This window comes from Dendropsophus ebraccatus, chromosome 4 (genome assembly GCF_027789765.1).
Source record: "Dendropsophus ebraccatus isolate aDenEbr1 chromosome 4, aDenEbr1.pat, whole genome shotgun sequence".
In the NCBI taxonomy this organism is placed as follows: domain Eukaryota; kingdom Metazoa; phylum Chordata; class Amphibia; order Anura; family Hylidae; genus Dendropsophus; species Dendropsophus ebraccatus.
In genome coordinates this window covers 162,339,665-162,358,671 of record NC_091457.1, presented here as the reverse complement: position 1 = coordinate 162,358,671, position 19,007 = coordinate 162,339,665, and the positions used below count along the sequence as shown (strand labels likewise).

At 47.8% G+C, this 19,007-nt stretch overlaps 1 protein-coding gene across 1 annotated transcript in view; it reads right to left on the bottom strand.

Moving 5' to 3' along the window:
* Positions 1-19,007, bottom strand: part of LOC138789076 (calcium-activated chloride channel regulator 1-like) — a 37,126-nt gene that overhangs the window by 8,651 nt on the left and 9,468 nt on the right. Inside the window, exons 5-10 of the mRNA XM_069967626.1 lie at positions 7,964-8,132; positions 6,186-6,407; positions 4,942-5,166; positions 3,333-3,516; positions 2,037-2,143; positions 336-557 (exon numbers count right to left, since the gene is read on the bottom strand). Of these exons, the coding sequence (XP_069823727.1) occupies positions 336-557; positions 2,037-2,143; positions 3,333-3,516; positions 4,942-5,166; positions 6,186-6,407; positions 7,964-8,132 (1,129 nt within the window). The remainder of the gene's footprint in view (positions 1-335; positions 558-2,036; positions 2,144-3,332; positions 3,517-4,941; positions 5,167-6,185; positions 6,408-7,963; positions 8,133-19,007) is intronic.

Here is a 19,007-nt window from a genome sequence, read left to right as displayed (position 1 = left end):
GGGAGGCTTTTAACAGAGGGTTTACCTGCAGGGGGGTGCCTACATGGAGGGGGGGATGTCTACATGGAGGGGGCTTTCCATTGGGTATTGCCTTCAGGGGGGGATGCCTACATAAAAGGGGGGCTGCCTACTTAAGTATTGCCTATGAAGGGGTAAGAGTATGATTTTAGGATAAGAGGTGGATTGTCATGGAGATGCATAGGTGTGCACAGAAGCTATAGATGCAAAGTGATGGCGTTTTTTAAATATTATCTCGTCATTTTAGATTACAGAAAGCCATTTTAATCCAACCGTCCATACTTTATGTTATATTTGTGGCCGTCACAATGACTTACCTCGGCAGACCCTGGAATCTCAAGTCGGGAGGATTTGGTGGCCGAGTCACTTGTAAATTGTGCTTGTGTATAGAGTTTTCCTTTCGGATCCTCCAGGTTTATATTGGGCACGGCGGATTGCCAGGTGACCAGGAAGAAGGTGTCATTCCCCACAGTTTTATCAAAGAAAACCGTGCCGTTTAAGCAGTTCTTGCTGGTAAGCGTTGACGCCGTGCTCTCCAGCTGTATATGGGGGAAAACACATAAAAGCCGGTCATCATACAAGGACAATCAAACTGGAAACATTATGAATGGGCCGGTTGTCACATTTTTTTGTAGGACAAGAGGTTCAGAAATTACCCCAGTTCTGGAGTCTCTAGACTGGGGTACCTAGGGGGCCACCATAGAAAATGACCAACCTGTGAGAAACAACATACTGACCGAGTCAGTCAAACTACAACACTCAGAATGCCCTACACTTATGAAACTGATAGAGATTATAGGCTTCTCACTCATACAATATAGTCGTAATCTCTGCGCCCCCATATAGTAGTTAGGTGCCCCTCTGTGCATCCATCCTCAACTCCCCCCTCTTCCCCAGTAGATAGTATCCTCCATTTTAGGCATCCGCATGTAGGAAATGCCCCTCAGTAGTTCCACCCCCCACCCCCCCCCCCCCCAATAGGTAGTATGCCCTGCTGGTAATCCCTCTGTTACATATTCCCTCTGATAGTCCCCCAATAGATAGTATCCTCCATGTAGTAGGTAGCCCTCTGTAGGTCCCTGTAGTTAGTGTTCCCATCCCTATAAAGTTAATAAGAAAAAAAAAAAAAAAAAAAACCAGTCACCTAGATAAAGCACTCCATCTCATTTCCCATCCCACTTTGGGAGCACACAAGCGACATCCCTCATGCATCAGGGTGGAGGGAAAAAGAGTGGCCTGTTATGCCCAGAGCCTTAATGCTGCCTGTGGCCACAAGAGTTTGCGACAGGACGGGCAGTGAATGGCTCCTTGCCCTGTCATTCACTATGGTACATTTAACTGTATGCAGTTATCAGGATTACATACAGTAAAAAAGATATTGGGTGAAGCACCTGGCCGGTGAGTGGGGCTCCAGGAACAGGGGGCCCAGCATTCACTGTTATCTGGCTGGGTAAGCTAAGTGTCTGACTGATGCCCCCAGGCCCAATCAGATGGCAGCTTGCATTAGCTGACTCTGACTGTACCCTGCTGCCAGGATGGGACAGTTAAAGTCAGTGTGCGTACGTCTGCAGGTATCTTAGATTGAAACAAGTGAGACCCAAAATGATCAGTTACTCTTAACTAGAGATGATTGAACAGTTCTATAGAACTCGAACCTTGTCAAACCTTCCGCATTGGATTCCTGATGCCTTCCCGGTCGGTAGGGAAGGAGGAGACAGCCCGGGTACCGCCTGGAATTCTGGGATACAACCTAGGTAATGGGCTGTATCCCGGAATTCCAGGCGTTACCCGGGTTGTCTCCTCCTTTCCCACGGACCGGGAAGGCATCGGGAATCAAATTCAAGTTTGAGTTCTATAGAACCTAAGATTTTCCGCTGTTCGATCATCTCTACTCTTAGCGTGCCTGAAGACATGTCAAAACCTACTGCAAATGTCAGTAAGACTTAAAGAGAATACAGATATACAACAAAAATCACACGTAATAAGGACTCATCAAGCAGTAATGAGTAATACAATACCTGAATAGTCTGCTTACTGATGTCCCCACTTCCAGATGGGATTGAGGCAAAAGCATCCAGCAAACCTTGAGCATTAAAGCTGTCTGTAGCAAAAAACTTTAAGCCGCCTGGAAAATAGAGGTTGGGTCGGATAAAGGACTATAATATTGCAGTGAAGAAAGTGATCGTATACTGGTATATTAATATTTACAATATGTATTGGTAATCTGTCTACTGTAGATGATCAAAGACCTCACATGTATAATACTGCTGTCTTCTTATGTGGTGGAACCCATATAACTACACCCCTGTATATCAACACCCTTGTGGTCCAGAGGCCTCCACGTCCATGGCAATATATCTCCATCTCTCCATGGTTTCCCCAATATGGAAGCACCTCTCTCCTTCTACTAGTTAATATGAGGCACGAGAGTTAATTGCAGAAAATGGCCCAAGAACCCCCCCCCCACACACCCATACTCACACCTGATGCAGGAGCAGCATAAAGTCACTTTAAACAAGCACTGATCTAAAAGATCAGAACTGTCTAATAGGGCCCTTAAAGGGACAATACTTAGATTGCAATAATACTTAAACAATAATATTAATATCTATGTAAAACTATACAATTCTTGCACTAAATAAGCCTAGATACCCCCCTCCCCACCCCACTGCATTTCATCATCATCTTCCCTCCTCCCTTGGCTAAACTTCATGGATAAGACTTTTTTCAACCACACTGTGTAACTATGTAAGTTTCTTGAAATGTTTTCCACTTATATTGGGCATTGCGCTATATTCCGTTGGTCCATGAGTCAGGTTGTGTCCAGAGCGGCTGTCTAGCTTAAAGGAATATTCTGATCACACATAACTTTTGATATGTTGCTGCCCATTGTGAGGCTAACAATTCCTTCCATACTTGTTATTATCTATTTAGTCTCCTTCCCCCAGTTCTCAGCTGCTGAAGACAAAGAATCTCTGTCTGAGTTTTTTTCTTCGTCTTCCCCTTGTCCCTCCTCCCTTCCAAGACGACTGATATAAACACATCATTGGCAGGCAGTATCTACAGGGCCAATTTAGGCGGGGATATGGGCCATGGCGACCTCAAAGCCCCGCCCATACGGCACTGTCCACCAATAACATCATGAATCTTTGAGGGGAGAGACCGCCAAGAAATCCTTTATACGGTAAGATATGAAATGTCCAGAATATAGGCTTAACATGGTGCTGAGAACTCCTGATATCTTGATGTAAAATATATATATATATATATATATATATATATATATATATATATATATATAAAATACGACTTACCTGTTGCTGTTGCAATTTGTTCGAGGGCGGCTGCTGCACTCGGTCCCAGAGCGATGACGTGAATGATGGCGCCGCTGTTTATTATCTCATTATAACAAGCTGAGGGGAAACTGTTATCCTCTCCATCTGACAGTAAGACTATTTCAGTGCCATATGTCGATTTATCGATGGTCCCTTGGTTTACCTGAAATTAGGTACATTTATTCGTTATCGTGTGAGTGGTCATTGCTTGCGATTTTTTGCTCAAGAATTTTTCAGCAAAAATAAACAACAACAAGAGGACAATGCAAATGAATGAAACATGAAAGCCGTCCAGAAGAGTGACTGGAGAGTAACCGCTATTCCACAGGGAGGTAAGAAGGACTATGCAGCCTATGAGATGCTCCGACTTCTTTCTTTTCTTTTATATATACAAAAATATTTTATGCGGTCTTCCAGGTTTTTTTGGGTTTTTTTTGTGATAAGCAAAACTAATGGTGCGTTTACATGGAGCGATTATCGCTCAAATTTCTATCGCATTTGAACGATACACAGCGAACGATCAAGCGACGAGCGAGAAATCGTTCATTTTGATCTTTCAACATGTTCTCAAATCGTCATTGGTCGTTTGCTAAAAATTTGCAGATCGCTTTGTGTAAACAGTCTTTCACCGATTCACCCTATGTGTGAGATAGGCTTAAGCAATCTTAAAACGATATATTATGCGCTAATATACCCCACCTCCCTCGATGACCATAAGGGGGCTGGGCACCTTCCTTCCATGGTCCCAGCTGAGGCTGACTAGAAGCTACGTACCCCGACCCTTTATAGCAAGTTTGGGTGGGGGTGATGTGCTTCTAGAAATGTCTGTGTAGGCCACTGATGATTATGAATGGAAGTTATCTGATGTTTCCCCGGCCTTGTACATATTTACCAAGCACAATGGGGACCCAGTTTTACAACTACAGCTACAAGGTTCTTTCAGCCAAACAACAATAGCAACAAACAACTGTATCCTCCAATGTTTACACTATTGTGAAGGTATATGGCTGGACAGTTGACATAGGTGTGACAGTATACACACACACAACTACAATGACTTCTACACACATAGCCATACAAAAGAAAAAAAAAATAAAAAAAATAAAATAATAATATATATATACACACACACACACACACACATACACACGTACACAAGACATTAAAATAATACATTCCTTCTCATTACATCAATAAGACACTTTAATATTCTGAAATAAACTCATCTGGTAACAATACAATAAAGAAGTACTTAAAAAAAATTAAATAAAATAAAAATACAGTGCACTCTATGGCTATGCTCACAGTATTTCACTCAGTATTTTGGGCAGTATTTTTTCAGCCAAAATCAAAATTATAACAAAAACCATCTGCACAGTTTTTGTATTTTCAACCAACTTCTGGTTTTGGTTAAAAAAAACTGACTAAAAGACTGACGGAAATATTGTATATGAACATAGCCAAAATATGGGCACCAATTACAATTTGCTCTGTCAGTTCCTTATTTTGATTAAGAAAACAACAACCAAAAGTCTTACGGAAATACTATGCGTGAACATAGCGCATATATGGAAAAACTTTTCATTACCTCAAACCCTCTCCGAATTCCGGCACAGATGTTTGTTCCTCCGCTGGCTTTCCTTTTCAGGAGGTTTTTCAGCTGCTGCCGCTGGGCCGGGCTGTATATCTGCACCAGGGGGGAAATGACTGTAGCAGCGCTGCTAAACTCCACAAGTCCAACATACGACGTATCTTCAACTATCTGCATGATGAAGACTTCTGCCGCCTGGACCAGACGCAGATCTCGTTCACTCTAAAAATTAATCAGTTATTGCAAAGGTTTAATATTAAATAAAAAAAAACGTAATGAAACAGGCAGCTAGAAATTGATGGTGGTGCAGAAGCTACGGCGTCAGTCATCAGGGGTCACACCTACAACTGTAAGACTAGACATTTTTCTGGAATAAAAACATCTGAAAATACCAAATTGTTTTTTTTTTTTTTTAAGGGGGGGTCGAAAATGTTCCAGCCAGATGTCAATGTGGACAAAATAAATGCAATGCCCACTGGATGTTTTTTGCTATGAAAGTACTGTAGTTTGGGAAAAGTCATAGAGACATGAAAAAAGTTTTGATCAGTCCGGGTCTGAGTGTTCAGACCTCTACCGATCGGAAGAACGAGCCGGGGGAGGAACATGTTGCAGAGCGTTCTCTCCTGCTCTGTGTAAGAAAAAAAGAGTTGGGCTCATAATTTATGGTCTATAATAAGGGTCTATGGAGCCAACTCTTTTTTTCTTACACAGAGCGGGGATTGGACGTGATGTAGCGCGGTCTTCTCCCCGCTCATTCTCCCAATCGGTACAGGTGTGAACACTCAGACCCAGACTGATCAAAACTTTTGGCATGTCTATATGATGTGCCCATGACATGTCAAAAGTTTTCCCAAACGACAGTGACGCTTTAAGGCAGTTTGGCTTTTTTTAGTGCATATACAGTTGTGTGAAATCGTGGCCTGAATTCACATTTTTTACACAGAAACGTTGGTATTTTTTCCCCCACAGACTTCTATAAAGGGGGAAAAAAAAAATGGCAGGGAAAAAAAAGTCATACCTTTATGCATATCGGTGTTTTTTCCAGTTCACATAGCAGTTTTGGGGTCATTTTTTGGGGGTAATTTTTGCATAGTGGATGATAATCAGAGAAAAACTAGAATGGAGATTATAATATTTTACATCCATCTCTTCCTGGTTCAAAATTCTGGCCAAAATGTATATGTGGTGAAAGAGGGGAAAGGCGATATAACATAGACAACAGAGAAGATCAAAACACTTACGCCCGCCATACTTCCCGAGATATCAGACACTAAGGTGACCACCCTGTCTGATGCCCGAATAAGAGTGACGGTGGGTTCCGGGATATTAATAGTAGATGATGGAGTATTCTTGATATCAGTTGAGTCCATGATGACCTCCCAGGTACTGCGATAGTTGCACATTCTGTTCTGTAGATTTGGAGCTTCTGTGTTGTGGTTTGTAGCGTCACAGAATTCAGTTACCTGAGAATATTCACATTTTTTAGCACGGAAGTTATTTATATTCAGACACTTCATCCATTCCCAGACAACTGGTCCATGGTGCTCTCTAATGTAACAAAATGCTTTCAAACAAAATGCTTTCGAGAAAATCTGAGTTCAGGCACATTATAGCAGCAGTGTGTATAGCTGAGTGTGAGTGCAGGCACATTATAGCAGCACTGTGTATAGCTGAGTGTGATTGCAGGCACATTATAGCAGCAGTGTTTATAGCTGAGTGTGAGTGCAGCACATTATAGCAGCAGTGTGTATAGCTGAGTGTGAGTGCAGACACATTATAGCAGCAGTGTGTATAGCTGAGTGTGAGTGCAGGCACATTATAGCAGCAGTGTGTATAGCTGAGTGTGAGTGCAGGCACATTATAGCAGCAGTGTGTATAGCTGAGTGTGAGTGCAGGCACATTATAGCAGCAGTGTGTATAGCTGAGTGTAAGTGCAGGCACATTATAGCAGCAGTGTGTATAGCTGAGTGTGAGTGCAGGCACATTATAGCAGCAGTGTGTATAGCTGAGTGTAGGTGCAGGCACATTATATCAGCAGTGTGTATAGATGAGTCTGAGTGCAGGCACATTATAGCAGCAGTGTGTATAGATGAGTCTGAGTGCAGGCACATTATAGCAGCAGTGTGTATAGCTGAGTGTGAGTGCAGGCACATTATAGCAGCAGTGTGTATAGCTGAGTGTGAGTGCAGGCACATTATAGCATGAATGGAGAGGATGGGAAACACAAGGGCTGACAAATCGGCTATGCTTTGGAAAGTAAGGAAGACTTCCTTGGTCAGAGTACAGGGCTGTAGACCCCGCTATACAGAACATGCCCCTCCCCCACTCCTGCTCCCACCCAGTACAGGGAGCTCACACCAAAGCAATGCTCTTACACCAAGTCACAATTTTGAAAAACTGTGAGCTCTTAAACCAAAACGCTCTTAATCCAAGTTACTCTTAAACCGAAGTACCACTGTATATATGTGTGCGTGCATGTGTGTGTGTGTGTGTGTGTGTAATTTTTTACATTGTATCCTACAAAATTGAATGAGGGCTTTTTTTTTAAGGATTTTTTTTATTTTACTGTATTGTCAAATGTGTCATTTAATTTATTATTATTATTATTATTTTGTTGTTGTTTATTAAAATTTTTATATATATATATATATATATATATATATATATATATATATATATATATAATTTTTTTTTTATTTATTCACAGTATTTCATCTACTTTCACATTTTTCCTTGCATGGATCTCTGTGGGATATTGAGATCAGCAATTCTGGTAATTCTTAAAGCTCTACTTGCGCACCCAAAATATTATAATTTTCTCCATAGAATTCCCACTTTGCAATGTGGGAAATCTATGGCAAACCTGTGATAAATTCCATGGAAAAACCTGTGTGATTCCTCACGTGTCATTACAATAAGGAGCAGCAAACACACGGAAATGTTTTTACTAATATGAATTTTTCTGGCAGCCTATGCTGGTTTGAGGTTGGATCCCATGCAATCTATGATGGTGACTTACACTCGGCACGGCCTGGAGATACATAATGGATTGTGCGGCGGCAGCATTTTTGTCAGGAATAAACACACATCCGTCTTCATACAGTCCGGTGTCTACATCCCTGTTACACTGACAGTCGCCTTCTGTACATTTTTCTTTCCTATGCACACCTGGTAGTCCAGCCGGACACCTGAAAAAGAAGGGGGAAAAGTCAGCAAGTATATACTGAATGTCTATCCATCTTAGCTGTGTATGGACCACAAATTTAGAAAAAAAAAAGTAATGGGCACGTATTCATGTATTACACATTGATCTTATGCTTCTCTGCAAAATTCAAATAACTAACTTAAGGAGTTTCTATACATTTTGATCAAACTGCACAAGTACACTGGCCACTTCATGACCATGTGATTTAATGGGTCCCTTGCCTACATGGCTTAGTGCAGTGTCCCAGAACATGCAGACTACTACTCCTATTATGGCCATTTCTCTTGCTGTGTCAATGCCTGTTCTGGTAAGTGTTTGCACTGCAACTGCTGCTGGTTTTCCCCTAGTATTCTCTGGTATTGTGCATTTTCATGTGTATTGTCATGTATTCCTGTATATTATTACAGTGTACAGTGGTATGCAAGGCTGTTGATCACGTGACCTGTAACCATGGTTCCTCCAATGGCCGACTAGCTCTGGCCAGGAGCAACCATGTGACCTCCCACTTCCTCCTAACAAGTGAGTCTTCCCCCTGCTCCCAAGCAAGGAGGATGTGTGTCGTCCCTCTCCTGCCTCAGAGGAGTTGGGCTTCTTCTCTGCAGCCTTTTCACCATAAGAAGAGTGACTGATTCTGCTGCTGTATTCAAGTCTTCGGCTGTATCTGCCTGCTCAAGTGACCGGATTCTTCTCTCTCATCTGGGTGTCATTCCGTTATCTCTCCTCATCGCTGCAAGGATTCACAGCAAGTATTATTCTCAAGCTAATCCACCCAGCAACGCTATTTCTCTCATACTCCTACTCCCATCATCCGGCACGTATTCTCACAGCCTATGCAGCACCACTCCTGCTTTATTTGTCAAAGCCTGCTATATACCCGGTTGCATCCGGACAGAACTGTTGCTACTAGTTACTTCATCTATAATAAAACCGCTGTTACTGAACCCTGGCATTGGTGTCCACTAACTGGTGCCCTGACTAAGTGCAGCGAAGAATCGCATGCCCATCATCACCCGCAGATTCCTCAGACCGGCCCTACAGCTGTGCTGCCCTCAGGCCTATACCGTGACAAGTATAACCCCTGCAGCTGCCTCGGTCATTGCCCGCTCATAACACCAGCACTGCGGAAGTGGCCCCCAGGGGCCAGGGCATCGCATTTTTGGCGTCACGAACAGGATTGAAGACTGTGTTGTGCCAACTGTCAGTGTCCCCAGAACTGTACTGCTACCCCTCATCATCCTCAGAGACTCTGCTATTGCCGCGCTGCGGCCTGCTAAGGGGTCAAGTCAGCTTGTGACGCACTGTCTTCGCGCGCGCGCGCTCCACTCAAGCTCCGCCCCGGCCCTGCAGTATCCAAGCCTCTGTTGCAGGAGGGAAGGAGATTGTGCCCGGACCGCCGGAAGTGTTGGTGCTGACTTCCGCCCTATCCCTCTCCGGTCCCGGACACCCTGCCTATCGGTGCCTGCTGTTCCCGCAAGCTCTCCTCACCTCTGCTCTCTTCCAGAACCCCTCATCATGTCCACCGGCCATCACAGTGACTCTGACGGGTCCGGCAGTCCGCCGATGGCCCGGCGAAGACTTCCCGCGGCTCCCGTTGCTATGGCTACCGCAGCGGTCCCGTTCTTCATTGGGCCCAACAATCTTCCTAGTTATAAAGGGGAACCCCACACGTTGGCTGATTTCAAGGAAAAAATTTCCCGCACCCTTGAACTTGTCTCACTCTCTCCCACTCAGCAGGTGCAGTTGCTGCTAGGACAACTTGAGGGTCCCGCTGCAGAGGAGGTGCGGTCGTGGCCAGCTACGGAGAAAGCTAATGTACAACAGATCCTGGCCCGGCTGAGTAAAGAATTTGAGGTACAGTCACCCACGGAGGTCCGCCTTAAGTTTTATGACCGACGACAAAGGCCAGGTGAGACCCTCAGAGACTATGCACTAGCCCTCCAATCTGCCTACCGGGCCCTGAGACAGGTTGATACCATAGCCCCCTCGGCTGTGGAGAGTATGATCACTGACCGCTTCATAGAGGGGGTGGACTCTAGACTCATCCAGAGCCAACTGCGTATGCTAGCTGCCCAAAACCCTACAATGCCTTTCCTGGACTTCAAGACTCTGGCTCTGAGGGTGGTTGGCATTGACAATCCCTGTGCCGGCTGTACTCCAGGTTCAGATTGCCCGGACCCGGTGGGATCTATACCCTCACCTCCAGTGCCCAATATGATTCCGCCGGTTTCCGCTATACAAGCTGCCCAACAGTCTATCCCGGCTAGCTCACCAGCGATCCTTGCTCTCCTTACGCAAGTGGTTGACTCTCTCTGCCAAGCCCTAAGGGGGCTACAAGGGGCCTATCCAACACCTCCACCACCACAGGACCCCTGCCCTGAGTATGCAGTTCCCGATCGGCCTCCTCCACAGAGACTTAGATCCCCTGAGCGCCCCTATTGCCGCCACTGTAGGCGACATGGACACTACCGCTCCCAATGCTATCAGTTAAACGGGGCTACCCCTGGGTCCGAGGGCCAATACCCAGGAGGTCGAGATCCAGGCCCGCAGGAAGCACAGTGGTTCTCAAGGTTCCTCCCACAATGCCCGCATGTGACTCTCTGGGTGGACGGAGTCCCCCTGGAGGCTCTGGTAGATACGGGTTCCCAGGTTACCACTATCCCGAGGCATGTGTTTGAAGAACATTGGGATCTGAGAACCCTAGGTCCAGTTGAGAAATACCGTCTGAAACTTATTGCTAGTAATGGTCGTCCTATTGTGCAACTAGGTTACTGGGAACCCACTGTCTGCATAGGGAAGCAAGAGCTAGCACGTCAGGGTATCATTGTTACTGAGGCTCAGGGAGATAGTAGGACCGTGGTATTAGGCATGAATATTATCCGTCATGTATTCACTGAAGTGTTGGATGCCTTGAATGCCTCTATGTCTTGTGCTTCTCCTCAGTACAGGCAAGCCGTCCAGAAGACCATTAAAGTGCTCACCGCTCAGCGGAAGTTTGCCAATCCTCGAGGAGAAATCTGCCGTGTCCGCACTAGAGATGCTCGTCCGATCATCATCCCAGCTAACAGTGAGTTCCTCATCTGGTGCAGGGTCCGTCCGGGCCTTAACAATGCTGACTATGTGGCCCTTCTGGATGCTATTGAAATTGAGGGGCAACCTCTTGTCAGGGCCGCTAGAAGCCTGGTGACCGTCTCCAATGGTCAGGTCCCTGTCCGTCTGGTGAACCTTGGAGACTCCCCAGCTGACCTACCCAAGTTCACCACCGTGGCCATGCTATACCAACTCGATCCTGAGGACATCGTCTGTGAGGAGACCATTGCCTATCAGAGATCCATCCGTGGCACTCAAAGGGACTCAAACAGGGCTCTCGCCCCTTGGTGGGACGAGCTCCATATTGGCGATGCCAATACCCCACTTGAATACCTCCACGGCATCCTCAAGGTGGCCAAAAGGTATCACGAGGCCTTCAGCAAACACTCTCTCGATTTCGGAAAGACCAATCTGGTCCAGCATCGGATCAACACTGGGGACCATTTGCCTATCAAAGAGAAACATCGGCCAATCCCCCCTGCCAACTATCAGCAGGTCAAGAAACTGCTCAAGGAGATGAAAGACTCTAACGTTATCCAAGAAAGTCAGAGTCCGTGGGCTGCCCCTATTGTCCTTGTGAAAAAGAAAGACGGTAACATCCGGTTCTGCGTGGACTATAGGAAGATAAACACAATCACCCACAAGGATGCCTATCCTTTGCCCCGGATCGAAGAGTCTATTGCTGCTTTGGGGTCAGCCGCCTACTTCTCCACCTTGGACCTCACCAGTGGGTACTGGCAGGTGCCCATGGCACCCGAAGACCGTGAGAAGACGGCCTTCACCACCCCCATGGGGCTCTTTGAATTCACCAGCATGCCCTTCGGTCTGTGCAACGCCCCCGCTACCTTCCAGCGGTTGATGGAAAGGTGTCTCGGCCATCTCAACTTTCAGAGTGTCCTGCTCTACCTAGATGATGTGATTGTCTATTCACGTACCTACGAAGATCACGTCCATCATCTGGCTGAAGTGTTCCAGGTCCTAATCGATCACGGCCTGAAAATCAAGCCTTCCAAGTGCCACCTTCTCAAACCCCAAGTGAACTATCTGGGGCATGTTGTGAGTGCTGAGGGGATACAACCCGATCCAGAGAAGATCTCGGCTGTGGAACACTGGGATACCCCTAAGACAGTCAAGGAGGTGAGAAGTTTTCTGGGATTTGCCGGCTATTACCGCCGCTTCATTCCCCACTTTGCCCAAGTGGCCGAGCCCCTCAATGAGTTACTCCGGGGTTGCCCTCGAGAAAGCTACAACCGACGGCTCCCCGTCGAGTGGTCCGAACGGCAGGAGATTGCCTTTCAAACCCTGAAACGCCTGTTGACTACGCCTCCTATCCTGGCCTACCCGGACTATAACCTTCCTTTCCGGCTCTACACGGACGCCAGCTTCCAAGGCCTGGGAGCTGTGCTGTCCCAGGTTCAAGATGGCCAAGAGAGAGTTGTAGCTTATGCCAGCCGGAGTCTTCGGGGCGCTGAAAAGAACGACAACAATTATAGCTCCTTCAAGTTGGAGTTACTAGCCCTAGTGTGGGCCGTCACCGAAAAGTTCAAGGACTACCTGGCTGCCACCCCTGTTACCATCTATACGGATAACAACCCGTTGGCGCATCTCAACACTGCTCGGCTGGGCGCCCTGGAACAGCGGTGGGCTTCTCGACTGGCCAATTTCCAGTTTGAAATTAAGTACCGCAGTGGCAAGGCTAATGTCAATGCAGACCTCCTGTCCCGACTACCCAAGGGCGAAGAGGCCCCAGAGGACAGCGATTGGGAAGATGTAGAAATGCCTCCCTTCTACCAAAGGTTCGCTACCCAGAGTGCTATTGATGCAGCTAGGCCTGAAACGCCTTCGCCTCCACCTAGGGCCCCGCAAGACTTGGCCAGGTGGCAGACCATCCAGGAAGAGTCCCGCATCCTGGGGGAGATCTATGACTACCTCTCTACTGGTCGGGTCCCCATGCGGATAAAGAGGCCCTATCCTGATGTCGAGCTAAGGCGACTCTGGAGGCAAAGAAAGAGGCTCTTCCTACAGAAGGGACTGATCCTGCGGAACTCTCTTGACCCGGTCTCCGGGGAGAGGTGCCACCAGATCCTCATTCCCCGACGAGACGCTAAGATGGTGCTAGATGCCTACCATGACCGGTCCGGTCATTTCGGGGTACACAAGACGGAGGCCACTATCCGACAGCGGTTCTACTGGATCGGGATGAGGGCTGACATCGAGAACTGGTGTGCCGAGTGCCCTGCCTGTAATATCTCCAAAGCTGGGGGAAGAGAAGTCAGGGCCCCTTTGCATCCAATCACCTCCCACCGGCCGAATCAGCTAGTCGCCCTGGACCATGTGAAGCTGGCCCCTACAAGATGCGGGTATACCTACGCCCTCACCATGGTCGACCATTACTCCAAGTGGGTAGTCGTGGTACCTGTCAGGGACTTGACCGCCAAGACCACCGCCCTTACTTTTTACAAGGAGTATGTAAAGCACTATGGGTGCCCAGAGTCTCTGCTGACGGACCGGGGACCGGCCTTCGAGTCGCAACTTTTCCAGGAGCTGTGTGCCTACCATGAATGTAAGAAGCTCCGTACCACGGCCTATCACCCTCAAGGGAATGGTCTGTGTGAAAAAGTTAACCAGGTCTTTATCAACATGCTCCGAACGGCTTCAGTGACGAAGAGAGTAGAGTGGCCCCACTTGTTGGATGAACTAGTGGAGATCTATAACAATACCACTCATTGTTCCACTGGCTACTCCCCGTTCTACCTGATGTTCGGCCGCCAAGGCCAACTTCCTCAGGACCGTGCTCTGGGAGTCCAAGCTCCTGACACCTTCAACCCCCTACCTGAAACTGACTGGGTTCGGGAGCATCAGAGGAGAATCCAGGATGCCCGGGAAATTGTTGACCGGAGGATGGGGGAAGCTCAGCAGCGCCAAGAGGATGCCTACAACCAAAGGGCGAATGCCACACCACTACAAGTGGGAGATAAAGTTTGGCTAAAGAAATATCATCGCTCTCACAAACTTGAAAGCCTTTGGGAGCCTGAGCCCTACGTCATCTCTTCTATCCCTTACCCAGAGACTGATGTGTATGAAGTAAAAAAACCAGGGCTAGCCCCGCAGACGGTGCACCGGAATAGGATAAAACGTTGCACTAAGGAGGACCTACAGGGCCTTACAGCACCGTGTCCGGTACCTGCATCCACACCTCCGGCTCCCCCAGCAGCTCCAGCTAAACCTCTCTCTCTGGAAGAAATGTTCCAAGTTGAACCGTTCCTCATGGCCATAGGCTATCCAGCGGTCCCTGTACACATTCCAGTGGCCCCTCCACTTCCAATTGTGCCTCCAACAACTCCAGCTCTACAACCAGACACTGGGCGTGATCTTCCACCTGTACCTGCACCAATCACTGTTGAAGAGGATCCTCCGCTGAGACGGTCTGAGCGCTCTACCAGAGGAATTCCTCCACTTCGCTACAGAGACCAGAGTCCTTAACTGTTTCACCATTCTAGTGTATGCAACGTTCAAGGTTCGTGCCTGGTCCTCCTGACCAAGTTCCCTGTACTAACCAGCCATGAGCTGATGGACACTTACAATAACAAAAGGTTCTCTAGTGCCTGTCCCAGAGCCTTTTACATGGACGATGTCTAATTGCCTAAAAGAGACTCTACCTAACAGAGACACTTAACCCATTCCTTCCTAATGCACTTTCCTGTGATTGTGTGTTCCACACAGGGTATTATTGCACTTATTTCATTATTGCACTTATTGTACTATTGCATTCCAGTGTTATCGAAGTCTTTGTATTTCCTCCTCTGAGTAAGCACAAGGTTACATAGATTGCCTCAGAGTAGAGCGCCTCTTTTGTAAAACAGTATATTTTCCAGTGTCTAAGTCAGATAGCTCCTCCTCTGAGTAAGAGAAGTCAGTATGTATATATACCTCAGAGAAAGTCCAGTTTATGTAGGAGTGTATTTTCTCATCCAGTCTCATTATTGTCTATATTATCATATCTATAGCTGGAAAGATTTAGTTGAGCCAGTTTGTATGCAGATTTTTTCTCAGATTTTCATTAACATTTCTCTCAGGTTTCATTCAGAGTCATGTGAGCCAGTTCTCCTCAAGACCTCGCAGTATTTGTTGTCCCTTGTGTTTCCCTTCCTTGTGTTTCCAGTATTTGTTCACCTCTGTCTTGTCCCAACACAGTAGTTATCACACATAGTCTTACCTAATATTCACACTGGTCCATACATATTGCACCTTGGATATCTTTTCGTGTGTTTGGCCTATTGAGTAATTGTGTTGTATGATTGACCGGTATGTAAGGGGCCCCCATGTATGTTTGCTTTTATTATTTTGTTCTATTCTCTTTCAGGTATCCAAGACACTACTCAGACACGCCAAGATAGTACACAGGTCTTCACGTTCTCCTCCAGTAGGGTAACACATTTAACAGAAAACCTACTGTCTAACTGGCTGGAATATGGAGGGTCACCCGCCAGCAGTTAAGTTGTCCTGGCTTACACGTCAGATGGTTCACGCACTAGCTACCTGGTCGCCAGAGTACGTTAGGCACCCCTAGGTGAAGTCCTGCCACTAGGGTTTCTCATCCTCTCTCTCTTCTCACCTGTGCCTTGGGCGTGGGAAACACACACCTCATCACACTCACTCTCATCATTCATTCCTGTTGTTTGATTGTCCAGTCTATTCATGTTTGCTGCCTTCTAGATTCGCCGAGGTCGGCTCAAATTTGCTAGGGAGGTATGCAGTGTCCCAGAACATGCAGACTACTACTCCTATTATGGCCATTTCTCTTGCTGTGTCAATGCCTGTTCTGGTAAGTGTTTGCACTGCAACTGCTGCTGGTTTTCCCCTAGTATTCTCTGGTATTGTGCATTTTCATGTGTATTGTCATGTATTCCTGTATATTATTACAGTGTACAGTGGTATGCAAGGCTGTTGATCACGTGACCTGTAACCATGGTTCCTCCAATGGCCGACTAGCTCTGGCCAGGAGCAACCATGTGACCTCCCACTTCCTCCTAACAAGTGAGTCTTCCCCCTGCTCCCAAGCAAGGAGGATGTGTGTCGTCCCTCTCCTGCCTCAGAGGAGTTGGGCTTCTTCTCTGCAGCCTTTTCACCATAAGAAGAGTGACTGATTCTGCTGCTGTATTCAAGTCTTCGGCTGTATCTGCCTGCTCAAGTGACCGGATTCTTCTCTCTCATCTGGGTGTCATTCCGTTATCTCTCCTCATCGCTGCAAGGATTCACAGCAAGTATTATTCTCAAGCTAATCCACCCAGCAACGCTATTTCTCTCATACTCCTACTCCCATCATCCGGCACGTATTCTCACAGCCTATGCAGCACCACTCCTGCTTTATTTGTCAAAGCCTGCTATATACCCGGTTGCATCCGGACAGAACTGTTGCTACTAGTTACTTCATCTATAATAAAACCGCTGTTACTGAACCCTGGCATTGGTGTCCACTAACTGGTGCCCTGACTAAGTGCAGCGAAGAATCGCATGCCCATCATCACCCGCAGATTCCTCAGACCGGCCCTACAGCTGTGCTGCCCTCAGGCCTATACCGTGACAAGTATAACCCCTGCAGCTGCCTCGGTCATTGCCCGCTCATAACACCAGCACTGCGGAAGTGGCCCCCAGGGGCCAGGGCATCGCATTAGTTCGAGGCAGCGACCACTATTCCTGCAACGCCGGTGCCCATAGACACAGTCAGGGCAGGCATCAGCACCCGTTGAAACCAGGAATCTACTATGTGGAGGCAAAGAGGGGCCTTATACTATGTGGGAGCACAGGAAGTCTTACTATCATATGGATGTACAGAGGGGCCCTACCTACTATATGGATGCACAGGGGAAGCTTTATTACTATACTGGGGACTTACCTACTGTGTGGGGCCTAACTACTATATGGATGCACAGAGAGGCCTAACTGCTATGTAAATGCACAGAGGGTACCTTACTACTCTGTGAAGGCACAGAAGGAACCTAACTACTATATGGGGGCACAGAAGGAGACCTTATTACCATATGGCAGCATAAAGGGGGCCCAACTACTTTATGGGTGTACAAAGGGACTGAACTTCTATATGAGGGTACAGAGAAGGCCTAATACTACATGTGCAAGGAAAACAAGATCTGACTTCTTAGACTTTGTGGATTAAAGTAATTTCACTGACCCAGATTTACTTATTTTAAATCATATTAGTCTTCAGGGAACTGCAAACATTTAAAATGTTGAATTTACTTAAAATGTTTGAATTTACATTTTGTGGTGTTTTGTAGAGATGAGCAAATAGTGAAATATTCGACTTGAAGGGTACAAACCCACTTGCCGGATCTGCAGTGAGACTCGCTGCAGATCCCGGCCCTATACTTTCATTAGCAGAGAAACTCGCAGCATGTACATCCCTGCTGAGATTTTGTCTGCAGCCCTCCCCATTAACCCCCTAGCCTCCGGACATTATACATTACCGGGTCCCCGTTCCTGCTTGCTTCGGGGCTCCCGGTGTCTTCACAGCCCGCCTGGCCAATCAGTGCGCTGCGGCAGGGCAGCGCACAGATTGGCCGGGCAGAACGTGCCGGGAGCCGCCAAAGCAAGCAGGAGCGGGGACCTGGTAATGTATATCCTGCCCGCCCCCCCTGCAGCCCCGATCGCCCCCAGCCCCCGGCCGCATGATCGCACCCCCGCACCCCCCGGCCGCAGGATCGCCCCCCGCACCCCCCGGCCGCATGATCGCCCCCCGCATCCCCCGGGGGGTGCGGGGGGCGATCATGCAGCCGGGGGCGATCGGGGCTGCAGGGGGCGATCGTGCGGCCGGGGGGTGCGGGGGGCGATCATGCGGCCGGAGGGTGCGGGGGGGGCGATCATGCGGCCGGGGGGTGCGAGGGGCGATCGTACGACCGGGGGGTGCGGGGGGCGATCATGCGGCCGGGGGCGATCGGGGCTGCAGGGAGGGCGGGCAGGATATACATTACCAGGTCCCCGCTCCTGCTTGCTTCGGCGGCTCCCGGCACGTTCTGCCCGGCCAATCAGTGCGCTGCCCCGCCGCAGCGCACTGATTGGCCGGGCGGGCCGTGAAGACACCGGGAGCCCCGAAGCAAGCAGGAACGGGGACCCGGTAATGTATAATGTCCGGAGGCTAGGGGGTTAATGGGGAGGGCTGCAGACAAAATCGCAGCAGGGATGTACATCTCTGCTAATGAAAGTATAGGGCCGGGATCTGCAGCGAGTCTCCCTGCAAAAACGCAGCAAGGAGACTCGCTGCAGACCCGCCAAGTGGGTTTGAACCCGAATAGTCACCGAGATTCGACTATTCGAACGAATATTCTCTCCCATTATAGTCTATGGGGAAAAAATTCTCGGCACTTGGAAATCCAAATTCGACTACTTGGAGGTCACCAAGTCCCCCATAAAACCTCCCTAAATGATGCCAACACCTCCTGAATGACACTGGGACATCAGGGCGAGCGTGCCTCTCCGCAGTTGCGAAGGAAAAATATTTGCGAACGCTTTACAAACGTTTACGGCAATGTTCACACATTTCGTTCGTATTTCTTAAGCAGCGTTACATACATGATTCTAATGTGCGTCCGTAGAGCGTCATGTTATTCGCGCGTATCGCGTGTATGAACGTTACTGGAACAGTATGTATCACGTGCCCTTAGTGGGCTACTGGAATGTATGTATGACTTGCCTTTTTCTGGGCTACTGGAACAATATGTATAACGTGCCCTTAGTGGGCTAAACCAGTGACACT